Below are 14,938 nucleotides of genomic sequence, written 5' to 3'. Positions count from 1 at the left end.
CGGATGCAAGGCGCCTCTTCCCAGACTCCTCCAGATCGAGCTTTTGGAGCGAGGAAGCTGGAGGGAATGGAATAAGGGTCTCCAAATTGGGGGGATTCCCCGGCTCGGGAGGGGGTGGAGCCATCCAGACGAAAGCTACCGCCCCTCCACCTCGAGCTCCATTCAACCCGGGAGTGGGAGGGCGGGCGGGCGCGGGAGTCCCCCTCTCCTTCCCCTCCCCCCTCAGCTGGGGCAGTCCAGCATCTCTCCGGCCGCCACCGCCCGGGCACGCGCGCGCACGGACTCATACCCCAGCGGGTCTCCTAATCGCTCACACACACACACACACACACACACACACCAGCAAACAAAGGGTCTGGAGATCCCCGTTTCCCTCCCGCCACCCCACCTCCCGGCTGGAGAGGGCGGGCATCCCTTCCCCAGACCCCTCCTACAAGGTAAGCTTCCTGCTGCGGCGGAGAGGGGTACCAGGCGCCCCGAGGGAGGGGGCCAGGATGTTGGGGGCTTCCCCCGTTCCACCGGAAAGTCTGGGCCCCCAGTGCGCCCTTTGAGGGCTTCAGGCCTGCCTGCGGGCTGGAGCTGTGTGGGGAGGTCCCCTTACGCTGGGGATTCCCGGGTGGGTGCGGGGATCTCTCCCTGGCTTCGGAAACTGTGGCTGACTGGCCCCAGTTAAATAGGGTCCCCGGTGCCCCTGCTCATAGAATTGGGGAGCGGACGCCGGTAGCTCCCCGATCAGCGCCAAGCTGTTTCTAATCTGCCAACATAGCATCGCCAGCTCTGGAGATAGTGTTTTGCACTGTCCTGCCCTCTTCCCTCCCCCCAAATCAGAGCAGCCCCAGAGTCTGTGTCTTGTACCTATGAGGAAAGACGGGGGATGGGGGGTGGCGGTGTTGGTATTGCCCCTCTGGGCTATCCAAGTTTCCTTTGCTGCATCCCACAGCCACACACTCTTAGCTGCAGTGGGACCCAGCAAATGGCTTGCCTTCCTGAGCCTCAGTTGTCCCATCTGCAAAATGGGTAATGACACGTCGAGGCGTCCGCTAGGTCATGCATGCGAGCCTGCTCCTGCTGCATCATTTATTAGCTCATTTCACAGCTATTTTCCAAGTGCTTACTATGTGCCAGGGCACTGCAACCATGCTGTGGGGCTGTAGCAATGAGACCAGCTGGGTCCCTGCTCTACTGACTCTCAAGACTGGTAAGGGAGCAAGAGCACTGTGTCAACAGAAATACCCACCGTGATTTCAGACTGTGAAGCCTAAAATTCCATCAGGCGGAGAGAGTGGCCGAGGTGGGGTGGGGCTGGAGATACACGAGATTTCTGGTTTGTATCTTCTTTCCTTTTTCACTTCAGCTCTACGTATGCGGGCAGGTCCAGCTTCAGATCAGTGCTCAATAAATATTGAATGAATTAAAGAGGCAATTAGATTGAGACTTTCCATAGCAATTTAGGTCAGGAAGAAGGCTTAACATGAACCCGTCAGTCCATCCACCCTCCCATTTTACAAACGAGGTGAATGAAGTCCCTAAGACCCAGAGAAGGGAAAGATGTTGTCAAAGGTGATAGAGGGAGTTGATGACGTATCATCAGTCCCATAAACGTGAGGGTGGCTGAAGGAATAGTTGTCAATAGCTGAGAAGGGAAGACAGAGATCAGACTTGGGCACAGGGCCCCCTAGGAACCCATGATGCCCAGCCAGCACCCACCTCTCTCTCTGTACTACGCAGACACAGCCCTGCATTTATCCAACAATTATTCAGCGCCTATTGTATGTCAGGTGCTGGGACACAGTAGTGAAGAGAGCACAGCTCCCTGCCTCTGAGCTCACGTTTAGTGGGAGAAACAGAAATAAGTGGAAAACCACAAATGGTGATTAGGACAGCTTGTGACAGGAAAGAAAAACGAAAGAGTCCCCTTTAGGTTGGATATCCATGAAGACCTCGTAGAACAGAATTGCTCTGTACACATACACACACACCCAGACAACCGTAGTCGCACCAACACCCTAGACTGAGAACCTAAATAAAGTGCCTGAGGCCACATAGCGGGTGAGTGGCTGAGCAAAGATTTGAACCCAAATTCTAGATTTCAAGCCACTGTGAAAAGCTGCTTCCTGTTGCATCCACATGCACGTACTCCCCGCCTCCCACCCCCCCCCACCCACACACACATGCACTCATCACAATCACACAGATACACATCCAACCTCATGCCCACATAGACTGATGTGGCACCACCTTGTCACCTACACTCCTGCAGGTATGGTCTGGTCTCAACTACACAAACTCAAACTCGTAAAAAATCCCACCCATCTAGCTGCTCATGCACCGCTGTGTACAAAGTCTCATGCACACACATACTCATGGCGTCTAAGTTTTTCCCAGCCCCACTTCAACACCAAGCACAGAGCTTGTCTGGCCTGGATGCTCAGGGCCAAGGTTTGGACAAGGCCTTGATCCTCACTGCCTTCCCTCTTGTTGGCCACCCATCCCCATATCCTGCTGAGGGAGGGAGGTGGGAGTGGGGGTGAGGGTAGGGGTGGGGGTGAAGGTGGGATATCAGGCTGGGTGAAGCCAGCTCTCTTCTTTCAGGCCCAGCCAGAGGCTCCCAGGCTGGACTGCTGCTGATTGGCGCTGACAGGTCAGGTGGGGGAAAAGGCCTCTCAGCCTGAGCCTGGTGCCAGCGGCCCAGAGTGGCCTGCTCTGCCATCTGGACTCCCCCTCCCGCCCCATCCCCAGACTGCCTGCTGCCCAGGGGAGGGGAAAGCAGGCTTAGAGGCTGATGCCTTGCCTCCCATGTCCAGCTTTCTGCCAGGACTGGTTTCTTCAAATGTGCACCGGTATCCAGACAATGGTGGCCTGAGTGTCTTCCCCTCTCGTCCCTGGCCTGTGGGGCTCCTCTGGCTGTCCACTCCTCCTTTCCTTCCTTCATTCCACAAGTCCTGAGCACCTACCATGGGCTGTTCCATGCACTGGGGATATTTCCAGGACTGCCTACAAAATTTGCAGAGCCCAGGGAAAAATGAAAATGCAAGGTCCCTGTTCAAAATGATGAAGAATTTCAAGATGACAGCAGAGCCTTAAACGTTCTAAGTGTAAGGCCTTGTGGGACTGCACAGTTTACATGTCCATGGATTGATATTCGATAAAGCTATAACAAGACAGAAAAATTCCCTGCCCTCATGAAACTTAGGGGTTGGGGAAAGCAGAAACATAAAGAGATGTCAGGGGTGATGAGAGCCAAGAAGAAAAGGCTGAGGGAGGGGCAAAGAGCAATAGTTTTGAGGGAGGCATCTGTCAGGGAAGGATCTGGAAGGAGATGACTTTGAGCAGAGACCCAAAGAAGATGGAGTCAACCAGATTCACTCATTTAAGAGTTATTTTTTTGTTAATCCTCATGCGAGGATATTTTTCAATTGATTTTTTGAGAGAGTGGGAGGGAGGGAAGGGGGGGAGAGCGGGGAGAAAAATCAATGTCAGTAGGAGAGAGACATTGATCAGTTGTCTCCTGCATGTACCCTGGCTGTGGCCGGGGAGTGAAGCTGCAAGGGTACATCACAGGATATGGAACCTGTGATGCTTCGTTGTGTGGGCCTGTGCTCTAACCACTTAGAAACACTATCTGGGACTCAAGTGCTATTTGTTGAGTACCTACTGTATGCTAGTATTGTCCTAGCGGCATCTGCCCAACATCTGACCTCATGTACTAATCAAAGGACAGGCAGAAGCTAATAAAAATAGAAGGCAAATTAAAAAAATACATAGGAGGTAAATTCGATGGCTTGTTAGAATGTTATAAGCCTAAAACAAGCAAAATAAGCCCAGCTGGTGCGGCTCAGTGGTTGAGCGTGGGCTTCTGAACCAGGAGGTCACAGTTTGATTCCCAGTCAGGGCACATGCTTGGGTTGTGAGCTCAATTCCCAGTAGAGGTCTTCAATCCCCAGGAGAGGGCTTTAGTCCCCAGGAGAGGGCTTGCGGGAGGCAGCCAATTAATGATTCTCATCATTGATGGGTGTTTGTTTTTCTCTCTCCTTTTCTCTCTGAAATCAAAATACACATTTAAAACAAGAGCCAGGGAGACCAGGGCGGTGGGAGGAGCGCAGGCTATCTGAGGATGGTTTTCTGGATGGAGGCAACAGCCCTCAAGTCTGAATATGTTTGGAGTGTTTGAGAAACAGCAAGGAGACTGGTGTGGGGAGGGGAGGAGGGGAGGATGGGAGGAAGTGAGGTCTCTGTGAATGTGTTGCCATCTCCCATGTTAGCCTCATGTGATTCAAAAACAATGCTGGTTGTTATTACTAAATGATACAGTGGCTGCTGTTTTGTGAGAACCTACTGTTTTCCAGGCACTGTGTTCAGAGCCTCATATGCATGGCTTCACTTCATCTTCACAACAACCCCCTCAAGTAGGTAAGTGAGACTCAGGCTGGGCAACTTGCCCAAGGGTATCCATCTAATAAGTAGCAGTGCCGGCATTTGAATGCAGCTCTGTCAGTGTAATTCTGGAACCTGAGCATGGCCCTAGCTGCATAGCCCTTTCTCTGCCTGTCTCTGCACATCCATCTGACTGCATATAGAGAAAGGCGCCCTCTCCTGTGTCTCTTATTCATTCAGCTTTCATTGAGACTCTGTGTGGGGACCTAGGTGATGAAATAGGTAGCATTTCTTGCTCTCACAAAGTTCTAATAGGGACTATAGATAATGACCCCAAAATGATGAGTGCTTTAATTGAGGCAGAATAGGCAGCAATGGAAACCCAGAATGTGGACTGATTCAGTCTGGCTGAGAAGGGGGAGGGGGGTGACCTTTAAGCTATCGTTATACATTAGTTTATTTGTTCAACAACTGTCCGTTGCAGGCTTGCCTCATGCTAAATACTGGGCCGGTGAGATGATGTTTACATTCACTTCTACTAGTTGACATTGAACTGAAATGCTAGCTAATGCAATAAAGTAAGAAAAATGAGAGCCAAAATAGGGGGTAAGTAGCTAGTCCTAATAGGTATACTAGGAGCTTTATAAATATGTTACTGAGTCCTCAAATAACAACCAGACATTGAACAAATACTTACCAAGAGTCTACTATGTTCCAGATTCAGTTCGAGGCACTGGGGATACAGTAATGAATAAAATAAAATATTCTTTAAAATATTCTTTAAAAAAACATCTTTATTGATTTCAGAGAGGAAGGGAGAGGGAGAGGGAGAGAGAGAAACATCACTGATGAGAGAGAATCATTGATTGGCTACCTCATGCACGCCCCACACTGGGGATGGAGCCTGTAACCCAGGCATGGGCCCTGACCCGGAATCAATCAGGACCTCCTGGTTCACAGGTTGACGCCTAACCACCAAGCCCCACCAGCCAGGCAAAAGAAAATATTCTTGTCCTACTGCAGCTGATATTCTATTTTGGGAAGAGACAGACAATAGATGCAATAAATAAATTACATAGTATGTTGTGAGGTGACAGTACTGTGGAAAAATGGAGCAAGATAAGCGGGTTAGGAATCCCGAGGGCACAGCAACTTTAAACAGAGGTGCAGGAGAGAAACGCCTGAAAAGGTGAGCTATGAACAAAGACCTGAAGAATGCGAGGGGCCTGTGATTAGTCAAGGGTAGAGAGTTCCAGGCAGAGGAAACAGTAAGGGCAAAGGCCCTGAAGCTGGACAGTGTCTGGTGTGTCCAGAAATAGCCAAGAGGCCAGGGTGGACGGATGAGAGTGAGCCAGAGGGAGAGTAGGAGGAATGTGAGGGCAGGAAGGGGGTTGGCACATCCGACAGGACTTCGTGGGCCTCTTGGTGAGTGAGAACTTTGCCTTTTCCCCTGAGTGAGGTGAAAGCCATGGAGAGCTCTGAGCAGAGTGGGACATGATCTGATTTGGGTTCTAACATGCTCCCACAAGTTCAGATGTTACCAGCATTCATTAAGCACCTACTGGGTGCAGACACTGTTTTCTGAGAATTCAATATGGTCTGATCTCATTTCATTCTCACATGGACCCCGTAGAAATTATCATTCCATTTCACAGAGGAGAAAGTGAGGCTCCGAAGTGTGTAAGTCACTGAGCCACAGCCACACACCCAGCAGCAATTTGCAGCCTTCGGGTAAGAAGTGAGCGAGCCTTTCCCTCCCCCAAGATTTTAGCCAAGGATCGCTTGCAGCAGAGCGCACCCAGCATCCGGAGCGGCGTCTGTGTCCCTGTCTGTTTCTATTTCCACGCGTCCCTGTCTGTCTCCGTGCGCCTCTGCCTGTGCGTCCCCCATCTGTGCCCAAGCCGGCGTCTCTCTGCGCCCGGCCCCCGCACATCGGAGCTATTTCGGGTTTAGGCTTAAAGGCCCAACAGCTCGGAGGCGACGCTTCCGCCAGCCTTTCCCTTTCCTCTCCCGCCACCTCCCCCCCCCCCCGCCCCGCCCTCCCCCTCCCGCGCTCAGATCACGAGCTGCGTGCGGCCGAATCTGGGAACTCCGGGTCTTCGCTGCGGAATAGATCAATCGATCCCCTGGCCGGGTTAGACCCCACGGGAGGAAGGGAGCCGAATGTGTGTGCTTAGTGACACCCGCATTGACGCAGTCTGGAGCCTAGAAGTGCGTCAGCTGTCGCTCGGGCAACGGGCGGAACGTCACAGACGGGCAGTGCGTCAGCAGCCTCCTGACGTCACTCCCCGAGAGAGGCAATTGACCTAAGGCGGGGCGGATTCCAGGCCCGGCCGGCAGGGGGAGCCCCAGGTTGCTAATGGTGGATGCTTTTGTCTTGGTCCTGCAGGAGGCGCTGGCTCGGGCCGGCATGGTCCCCGCAGCCCAAATGGAGCTCTAGGTTGGCGGGATGAAGAGGAGTCGCAGTGTCCTATCCGTGGACGAGGTGTGAGGGGCGGGGCCAGGCTGGGGGCGGGGCTTGGGCAGCGCGAGTGGGGGGGGACGGGCGCCCTCTAGTGACCACAGCTGTTTACTAAGTGGTCGCGAGGAGTCAAGACTCCTCGTGCCTCAGTTTACTCCCTTGATTCCATTATTCTCCTGCCGCCAGGATTGAGTCCCTCTGCCCAAGGGCAGAAGGCAGGGGCTTCCAAGGGGCTTCTGAAGTCGGAAAGGATTGTGGGTGGAGTTGTGGGTGAGCTCTTGTGGGTCTCAGATGTGAGAGGGCCCACAGATATTAAGACAAAGAGGGGGCTGCTTAAACGTGGAAGGTGGGAAGAGATCCTAAAAAGGGGATGTGTTCGAGGGAGCTCATATGAAGGACAGGGTACAGTCATGAGGGCCCAGAGCCACAGGGCTGAAACTTCAAGAGGGACCCCCACAAAAATTGTGACTGAGAAGGGGAACCCCTCAGAGGTAAGGGATGGGAAAGCATCTTCTGTGGGAGGGATCAGCGAGTGGCTCCGATTGAGTGGAGGACACAGGAGCCTATACCCCCATGAAGCTCTCCCAGGTGGCGAGGGAGGGGCAATATTGTGGGGAGGGGCTCACAGCTAGCTGCCTGGCCAGGCCCTGCACCCATCCCGCCTTTGTCCCTTCTTAGAGGCCGGGGGAGACCCCCGAACCCAGCCATACGAACATGCTGGGGGCCGACCTCCTACGACGCCCTCGCCGTCGCCTCTCCACTGGTCCTGGCCTGGGCTGGGCGGACCCTGAGCTCTGGGACCCTGGGGTCCCTGTGCTCCCACGGCCCACCACGCTGCCACTTCTGATCCCTCCGCGGATTTCCATCACCAGAGCCGACAGGTAGGCAGGTGGGGGAGCAGGCTGGAAGGTAAGGTGGAGGAACAGGGCGAGCTGGGCTAGGTCCAGGCAGCAGCTCTTTCTTGTGCTCCAGGCTCCCTGCCTTTTGCAAAATCAGCTGAACCGTCTCCTGGCGTCTGGTGGGTCAGGCTGTGACACCCCTCCCCCACGGTGCCCCATTACAGCCTCCAGAAAACCCTTCTTCCATTTTGCAGCTGCCTGAGTCAGCAAGGGTTTCGAAAAGGGCTTTCAGCCCTAGTTCCCAATGGTACCCCCACATTCAGAGAGCTGGGCCAGGCCATGGAGCAAGCCTCTGATCAGTCTGCTGTGCACCTCTATGTACCCTTCAAGGAAGATTCTGTTTCTTCCAGGACTTGAAGGGGAAGGTGGGATCCTGGAGGAGGTCTGGCTTGGCATTTTTCTTTCCCTTGGGGAGATGTGAGAGGTATCTTCGAAACTTTACATTGCACTTTCTTGCTGTTTCTCATCCGGGGTCCTCCCAGGGCACTCCAACCCCCATTTTGGCCCAAGGATGAGCTCAGAAGCCGGACAGCTGAGCTGGTCCTGGCTGCTTTCCGGCCCCTGTCCCCACTGCCCTCCCCAGGCCAGTGTTCTGCAGCCTTGATCTCCCCACCCCTTTCATCTGCTCAGTTGGAAGGTTTTGGAGACTCTGCTTGGAGAATGGTACAAAGGTTCATTGACAAGAGGGAGGAAGAAGTGACTGTCATTCCCCCCTAATGTGGTCTATTGTACCTCGCCCCCCCCCCCCATCCCTCTCACCTCCATACTTTAGGAAGCTGATCCACCTCAGCCTCAGGCTACAACTCCAACTACAGCCTGGCCTACGGGCTTGTGCTCTCCTTCTGCAACCCCCTGTGGCCTGACACTTGCCCCCCACCCCCACCCCCATCCTACTGTTGCCTCCAGAGCTCTGGCCCCATTCCCCAAACTTCGGTCCAGCCCAGGAGCCTCAATTGATCTTGGAAGGACCGGCAGCCTTTGCAAATCCCCTAGAGGCCGTTTGAGTGTATACTTGCCGGAGGGTCCCTGTGGGGAGTGGGAGACACACTCTGACCTTTGGGATACCCACTGCTGCCGATGGGGAGCCGGTTCTTGCTCCACCTTCGCCCACGCCTGGAGCCCCCTCTGGTGGGGAGAAAAATGGCTGTGGAGGTTGAAGACAGGCTTTTTTTTTTTTTTTTTTTTTTTTTTTTTTTTTAATATAAGAACAGTGCGGGGGTGGGGGCGGTGAAACACGGCACAGCCAGCCTGGAGGAGCCCGGGAGGGGGGCTCACGGGGGCAAGGGTCTGCTTTCACGGACTCGCACCTAAGTCGGTTAACGTGTGAGTGCCTCTGCCAGGCGGGTGGGGCAGCGGGGTCCCCCTGCGGGGCTGCCACCAGGCCTCGGCAAGGGCCTGCCAGGGCGGGGTAAGGGGGGACGCTTGGATCCCGCTTGCTCTCAGCTCAAGCTCGCTCGCTCGGCGCGGCGCTTGGGGAGGCGGGAGCGTGAGTCACGGAGACTCCCGATTTAGGTGCCGGAAGGGGGGCTCTGCCGGCGGGGGGCCGCGGGGAGGAGCTTGGCTGTTTACTCGCCTGAAAAGAGCATGGGGGTGCGTTCCGCGGCTTCTGGAGACCTGCCTCAGTTTACCTCCTGCAGATGCGCTTTAAAGAGGCAGCGGAACTTAGAGCGGTGGGCGGGCAGCCGGGGTATTGGCCACAGGATGTCCTCTTGGAGCCACACGGGAACCAAAGAAACACATTAGAAACACCCCAAAGCGGCCCCAGGCCAGCCACACACACACACACACACACACACACACACACACACACACACACGGACTCTCTCAGACACGACAGTCAAACAACCGAGGCTGAATCCCGTGCACAACTCCGCGAGCACCGTACACACCCAGAGGCGTGGGGGCACATGCAGAACCCCAGGCCACCGGGACGGACCGCGCACTTTCCAGCAGGCAGCACATGTGTGCGCACAGCCTTCACCCACAGACACGCAGACACACACACAGAGAAATCCAAAGAAACAGGCAGCCCTCGGCAGCTAACCACGTGCGCGCACACACTTCCAAGACAGCAAAAACACAGACAACCCTCGGAAGGGGCCGCCTGCCTGCACATCCCGCCCCGGGCACACGCCATCCCCATCCTCCGACCCACCGACAGGAGATCCCCCGCTCTCCGCCGCCGCCCGCCGCAGGGACCGCGTCTGTGGCACCGGGGCCACGTCCCACTCGTTTGGGCCCCCGGCCAGGGTTAGCGGCGAGGACACGCCAGCACCGGGCTCCGCCCCGCCAAGATGGACGGACTGCCTGACGCACCGGCAACCACTCGGATGTCTTCCCGATCGGATTAACCGTTTAACTCCTTCCTGTCGGTGCGCGCCGCTGCTAGGCTGTGCACTCTGGAGAGAACCGCGCTCCCGCGCCCCCTCCCAGCCCGGAGCCGGGCTCTGCGTGGGCGGGAAGGCCCCCCCCCCCTCCTCGGGTGACTGCCCCCCACTGGTCGGGACCGAGGAGGAGGGGGGCGGTGCTGACAACCGCGGCGGGCGGGGAGCGGGGAGCGGGGAGGGGCGGGACGGGGCGGGGAACCCGGGCCGGCGCCGAACCGGGCGCCAAGCGCGGAGAGCGCTGCCGGGCACGGAACAGAGCGCCAAGCACAGGCTGGAAGCTTTGGCGCCCGGCCCGGGGGCGATCGGCCCTTAGCGCCCCCGGGTCTGATCCCCGGGGCGCCATGGCCCCACCGAGGCCGGGCGCACCCTCGGGGCCCCGGGCACTTCGGCTCTCACGCAGCTGAGTAGGGTGCAGCGTGGAGAAGAGGCCGGGGTCCCCTGGGGTGCAGGTGGGGGGCCGGCGACATGGAGCCCCCGGCCGTCTCCTCGGAGAGGAGCCTGTCTTTGTCGCTGCCCGGGCCCCGGGAGGGTCAGGCCACCCTGAAGCCGCCTCCCCAGCACCTGTGGCGGCAGCCGCGAACCCCTATCCGTATCCAGCAACGCGGCTACTCGGACAGCGCGGAGCGCGCAGAGCCGGAGCGGCCACCACACCGACCCATAGAGCGCGCCGACGCCGTGGACACTGGCGACCGGCCAGGCTTGCGCACGTCCCGCATGTCCTGGCCCTCGTCTTTCCACGGCACCGGCAGCAGTGGCGCGGGCGGAGGCAGCTGCAGGCGGTAAGACGACCGGCGATGTACGCGCGCGGAGCGGATAGGCGCCCAGGAATGATGCAACTCGCCCCGCTGGCCGCAGGGGGCGCTGTAATGCGGCTGGGGGTCAGTGTGACTGGCGGAGGTAGGGGTAGGAGAGTTCTACTGCGGGAGTAGCTGGGACCCGGCCCCAGGTAGTGCACTGTATCCGAGGATTACTGAAGCCCATCCTCAGGGTGACTTAGGGCGGCCATGCTGCGTGTGGTGATAACAGGGTCTGGGTTGAGGCTGCAGCCTTAGGGGTCTGTATCCCTAATTGGTGGCAGTGCAGGACGTGGCTAGGCTGGGCACCGCTTCAAGGGACTTTCCTGGAAGCACTGTACTGAAAGCTAGTGTTTGGGGGTGTCCTAGGGGCACTCTTTAGGGGGGCACCTGCTAGGATCAGTGTTTCTTCCAGGCTGAGGGGCTCTCAGGGTTCTAGGGGGTGGAGGACTATATGGAATGGGGGTATTTGTGGACTCACCCTGCAGCAGATGGAGTAAGAAATCCAGAGAGGGCCTCTTTGGGGAGCACGGTGTTGGGGACTGTGTGCTAGATGGAGCCCCCTTCTCAGGGCAGGAGAGAGTTAGGTTCAGTAGCTGTGCAGAGGAGGGAGACATGCCCAGGGGGTGCATGGTCTCAGCACAGGGTGAAGGAACCCTTGACTCCCCTGGTGACAGTGCTAGTGAGGGGGTGTGTTGGGCTGTCTCTGACTGTATCCTCTCACTGACCTGACATCGCTCCAGCTGTTGGGGTATGACCAGCTGTGGCTGCCTTGGCTGGCTAGGGCTTCTGAGGTCCTGTGATTGTAACCTGGGACTGTGTGGCCTCCCAGGACAGTGCTTTTGTGACCGTGTGCTTCTGGGACGGTGCCTGTGCTACTGGAATACTGTGACTGTGTGGCTGTGTGTGCTCCCCGGGTGTGGTAACTGTGTTACTGACTGTGTTGTTGGGATGCTGTGAGTGCGCCTGCTCCCATTACAGTGATCGTGACAGTGAGTGTGTGTGCTGCTGGGACAGCGACTGTGACCATGTGCATTCCTGGGGGGCAGTGATGGTGGCACTGCAATGTGTACACCCCCAGGACAATGGGATTGTGTCAGCAGGACTGTCTGTTCCCCCTGAGGAAGGAGATTGAGACATTGTGACGTGCTCTCCGCTGCCCGTGAGCCCCGTGTCCGGGAGTCAGTGCTCTGACTTTCGGGTGTGTTCCTGAGTGCCTGATGTGCTGTCCTCTACCCAGCTGGTGTTCTGATGGTGCTTGAGGTTTGACTGTGTGCGCTCTGGTGGCACGTGTGACTGACAGCTGTGACTGTGCGGTTTGCTTGCCACCCCCCCCCCCCCAGTACCCTTTTGTTTGGAACATCACTAAGACATTTCAGCCGTGATCTCACTCCAGGAATTCCCAAGGGAGGTCCTTTTAGGCTATTGCCCTGCTATTCTAGCTCTGGGGACCTCTAGCAGGCACCATCGCCCCCAAGGCCACCTCCACCCACCTCAGTGTGGGACACATCCAGCCATAGAACCTTTTCCCAGGAAGCGATTGTCATAGGCTGCACACACAGCCTGCTGTTTCCCAAAGGGAACTGGAGAGGAGCTGAAGGAAAACAAAACTGAATCAACAGGAAATGCCAAGACCAAGGGCAGCACGCCAGCGGTCACTGTCCTGAGAGACCAGGGAGGGGGTGGGGTGCAGTAGGAGGAACTGGACCCTAACCCCCCCTTTTTTTAATCTTTAAATTTTTTATTAGTTAAGGAATTACAAATGTGTCCTCATTCCCCCCCTATTAACCCCCATCCTCCCCCCCATGGACCCTAACCCCTTTTAAGGCCCCCCACTAGGACTCCTGCTAGACTGGTCACTGGGGTATTGACACTCGGGGGACGGGGACCGTGGCTAAGTGCTAATAATCATCATCTTAGTGGCATCTGTCTCCTACTGGCTCGCTCTTGGGCGGGCTCCATGTGGGGGAATTTTTCACAAGTCCTCATCCCCTGTGCCTTTTGAGGTATTGCTGTTGGACAGATGGGGAAACTGAGGCTTAGAATGGCAAAGACCCTTCTTTTTGCCCAAGCTCACATAATCAGGAAATGGTAGAGCTGAGATGCTCGTACAGGGTTGGTCTGACGGCCTGTGCGTCCTGGTACAAGGCCTTGCCCTCTCTGAGCCTCAACTTCCCCATTTGTAAAGTGGGACTGTTGTCAGCACTGCCCTCTGGGGGTTGCTTTAAGAGGTCTGTGAGATTGAGGATGTGTGTAAAGGACTTAACATAGTGAGTGCTCAGTAGCTAGTTACTCAGGGACCTGGATTCCGGAGCGGAGGTGGGGCCTGCATAGAACCTGCTCCAGGATGGGAAGGAAAAACAGGAACCTCAACCGCATCCCTCAGAGGCTCAGGTTTCTGTTTCACTGTGGCCTGTGTAGCCTCCAGGGGCTGTGGCAGGAGGGAGGGCACTGGTGCCAGGCAGAGGGAGGAAGGGGGAACTGAGAAGCCTCCAATGGGAACCTCGCTTTTTAGAATGTGCCTTCGGCCAGTCCAGTTCTCCAGACAGGGGGCGTCTTACCAGTGCACACACAGGAGTTCCACCACTTTCCACGTTGGAGTTCATGCAGCCACCACAAAGGGGGTCCAAAGAGCCTTCCAGACTTGAGTCATAGGAACCCCCAGAGAGAGGGCCCTGCCCCCATCCGAGATAGCATCCACACCCCACAGCCCCCTCCGGACCTGGGGATGTATGAGACTGTGCTCCTGGCGCCCTGCGGGGCTGAGTCATGGCACCGCCACGATCTGTCAAGAGGCAGATGGAGCTGGAGGAAGAGGACTCTGGTGGTTGGGGGCGGGGGGAGCTTGCCTTAATTGAGAGTGGAGCCAACGTCTCGACTGCCCCACTTTGCGCCCTCAAACATTCCCCACCGAGGGGGTCGCTGCCTGGCTGCCTGGCCCCTTGGCCCCTGGAGGAGGTGGAGGCAGCCCGACTGGGGTCTCTCTCTGGCCGGTGGTCTCTGTGCCCATTTGGGTCCTCGCCTCCCCTTGTCTCCGGCGCTCCCAGGTCCCTGGATGTGTGCTGGGAGCACATGTCTCCGCGCGCCCCCTGCTGGACGACGGAAAAGGCACAGGCAGGCTAAGCGTGCGCTCGGAGTCCGGACCTGCCGCTCGCACCTGTCCCCGAAGAGCAAAGTCGCCGCCGCCGCCACTGCCGCGGCGCCCCGTATTATTATTTCATGCTTATTGAGCGCCTCGGAATGCGGGCGCCAAGCCGGCCGACCGCAGGCTACCGATGAGGTCTGCTCCTTCCCCGGGGGGGTGGGACCAGGCCGCCATCCCCGTCCTCTACCCTGCAGCCGAGCGCGCTGGACACCGCCGCCTGGCGGATAGAGAGGAACTTGGCGGAGAAGTTGAGAACCCGGAGCTCCGGGCTGGCCTCCGCGGGCTGGTCCACATCCACGTCAGGGCCTCCTAACACCAACTTGCGTTTTAACTCCCAGCATCTTTGGCTTTCCATTCCTGCCGAGGAAACAGAGACGGGGTGACTTGCCCAAGGTCACACAGCCAGGAGGGGCGGGATTGGGGTTAAAAACCAGGTCTCCTCGGCTCCAGACCAGTGGGTGAGATTCAGATTGTGCCCCTGCCCTTTTGCTCTGTGTGACCTGGGGCCAGAGATCAGGCCTCTCTGGGCCTCCGTTTTGTCATCAGGAAACCGGCTGAATAAGATCTGCCGTGTTAAGGCCGAGATGGCTGACATCAGGTCTGGGCGATCAAGAGCTGGTGTTTTGAGAACTGTACTTCCTTAAAATGACTTCAGCAAAGAGAAAGGGGGTGTTCTCCACATCACAAGCCCAGGCCCTGGCTGCCAGGGTGTCCCCTCTTTAACCAGTAACAGGTTGACTGCAAGCCCCTCTGAGTTGCAGAAACCAGGGCTTTTGGGTCTGCAGGAGCCACAGACTGGCAGGGTGAGGACAGAGTTTGGGGGGCGGAGCATCTGGACCCACTGTTTTCACTCTCGAATAAAAGGTTCAAATCCAGCC

At 56.9% G+C, this 14,938-nt stretch overlaps 1 protein-coding gene across 3 annotated transcripts in view; it reads left to right on the top strand.

Annotated features, from left to right (window-relative positions):
- Positions 1–10,017: 10,017 nt before the first annotated feature.
- The window catches only part of PDE4A (phosphodiesterase 4A), a gene marked incomplete at its 5' end in the record, with an annotated part of 42,674 nt that continues 37,753 nt past the window's right edge, over positions 10,018–14,938 (top strand). The window contains one exon of one of the 3 annotated variants that reach the window (XM_081091805.1): positions 10,018–10,216. Coding sequence is in view for 2 of the 3 variants with exons in the window: in XM_081091802.1 (XP_080947928.1) it covers positions 10,587–10,900 (314 nt within the window). Of the gene's footprint in view, positions 10,217–10,361; positions 10,901–14,938 lie in introns of those variants that run through there. The other 2 variants (XM_081091802.1, XM_081091807.1) reach the window with 2 other exon arrangements.

This window comes from Myotis nattereri, assembly GCF_964212035.1.
Source record: "Myotis nattereri genome assembly, chromosome: 5".
Classification (NCBI taxonomy): domain Eukaryota; kingdom Metazoa; phylum Chordata; class Mammalia; order Chiroptera; family Vespertilionidae; genus Myotis; species Myotis nattereri.
This window is presented reverse-complemented; position numbering and strand designations above follow the sequence as displayed.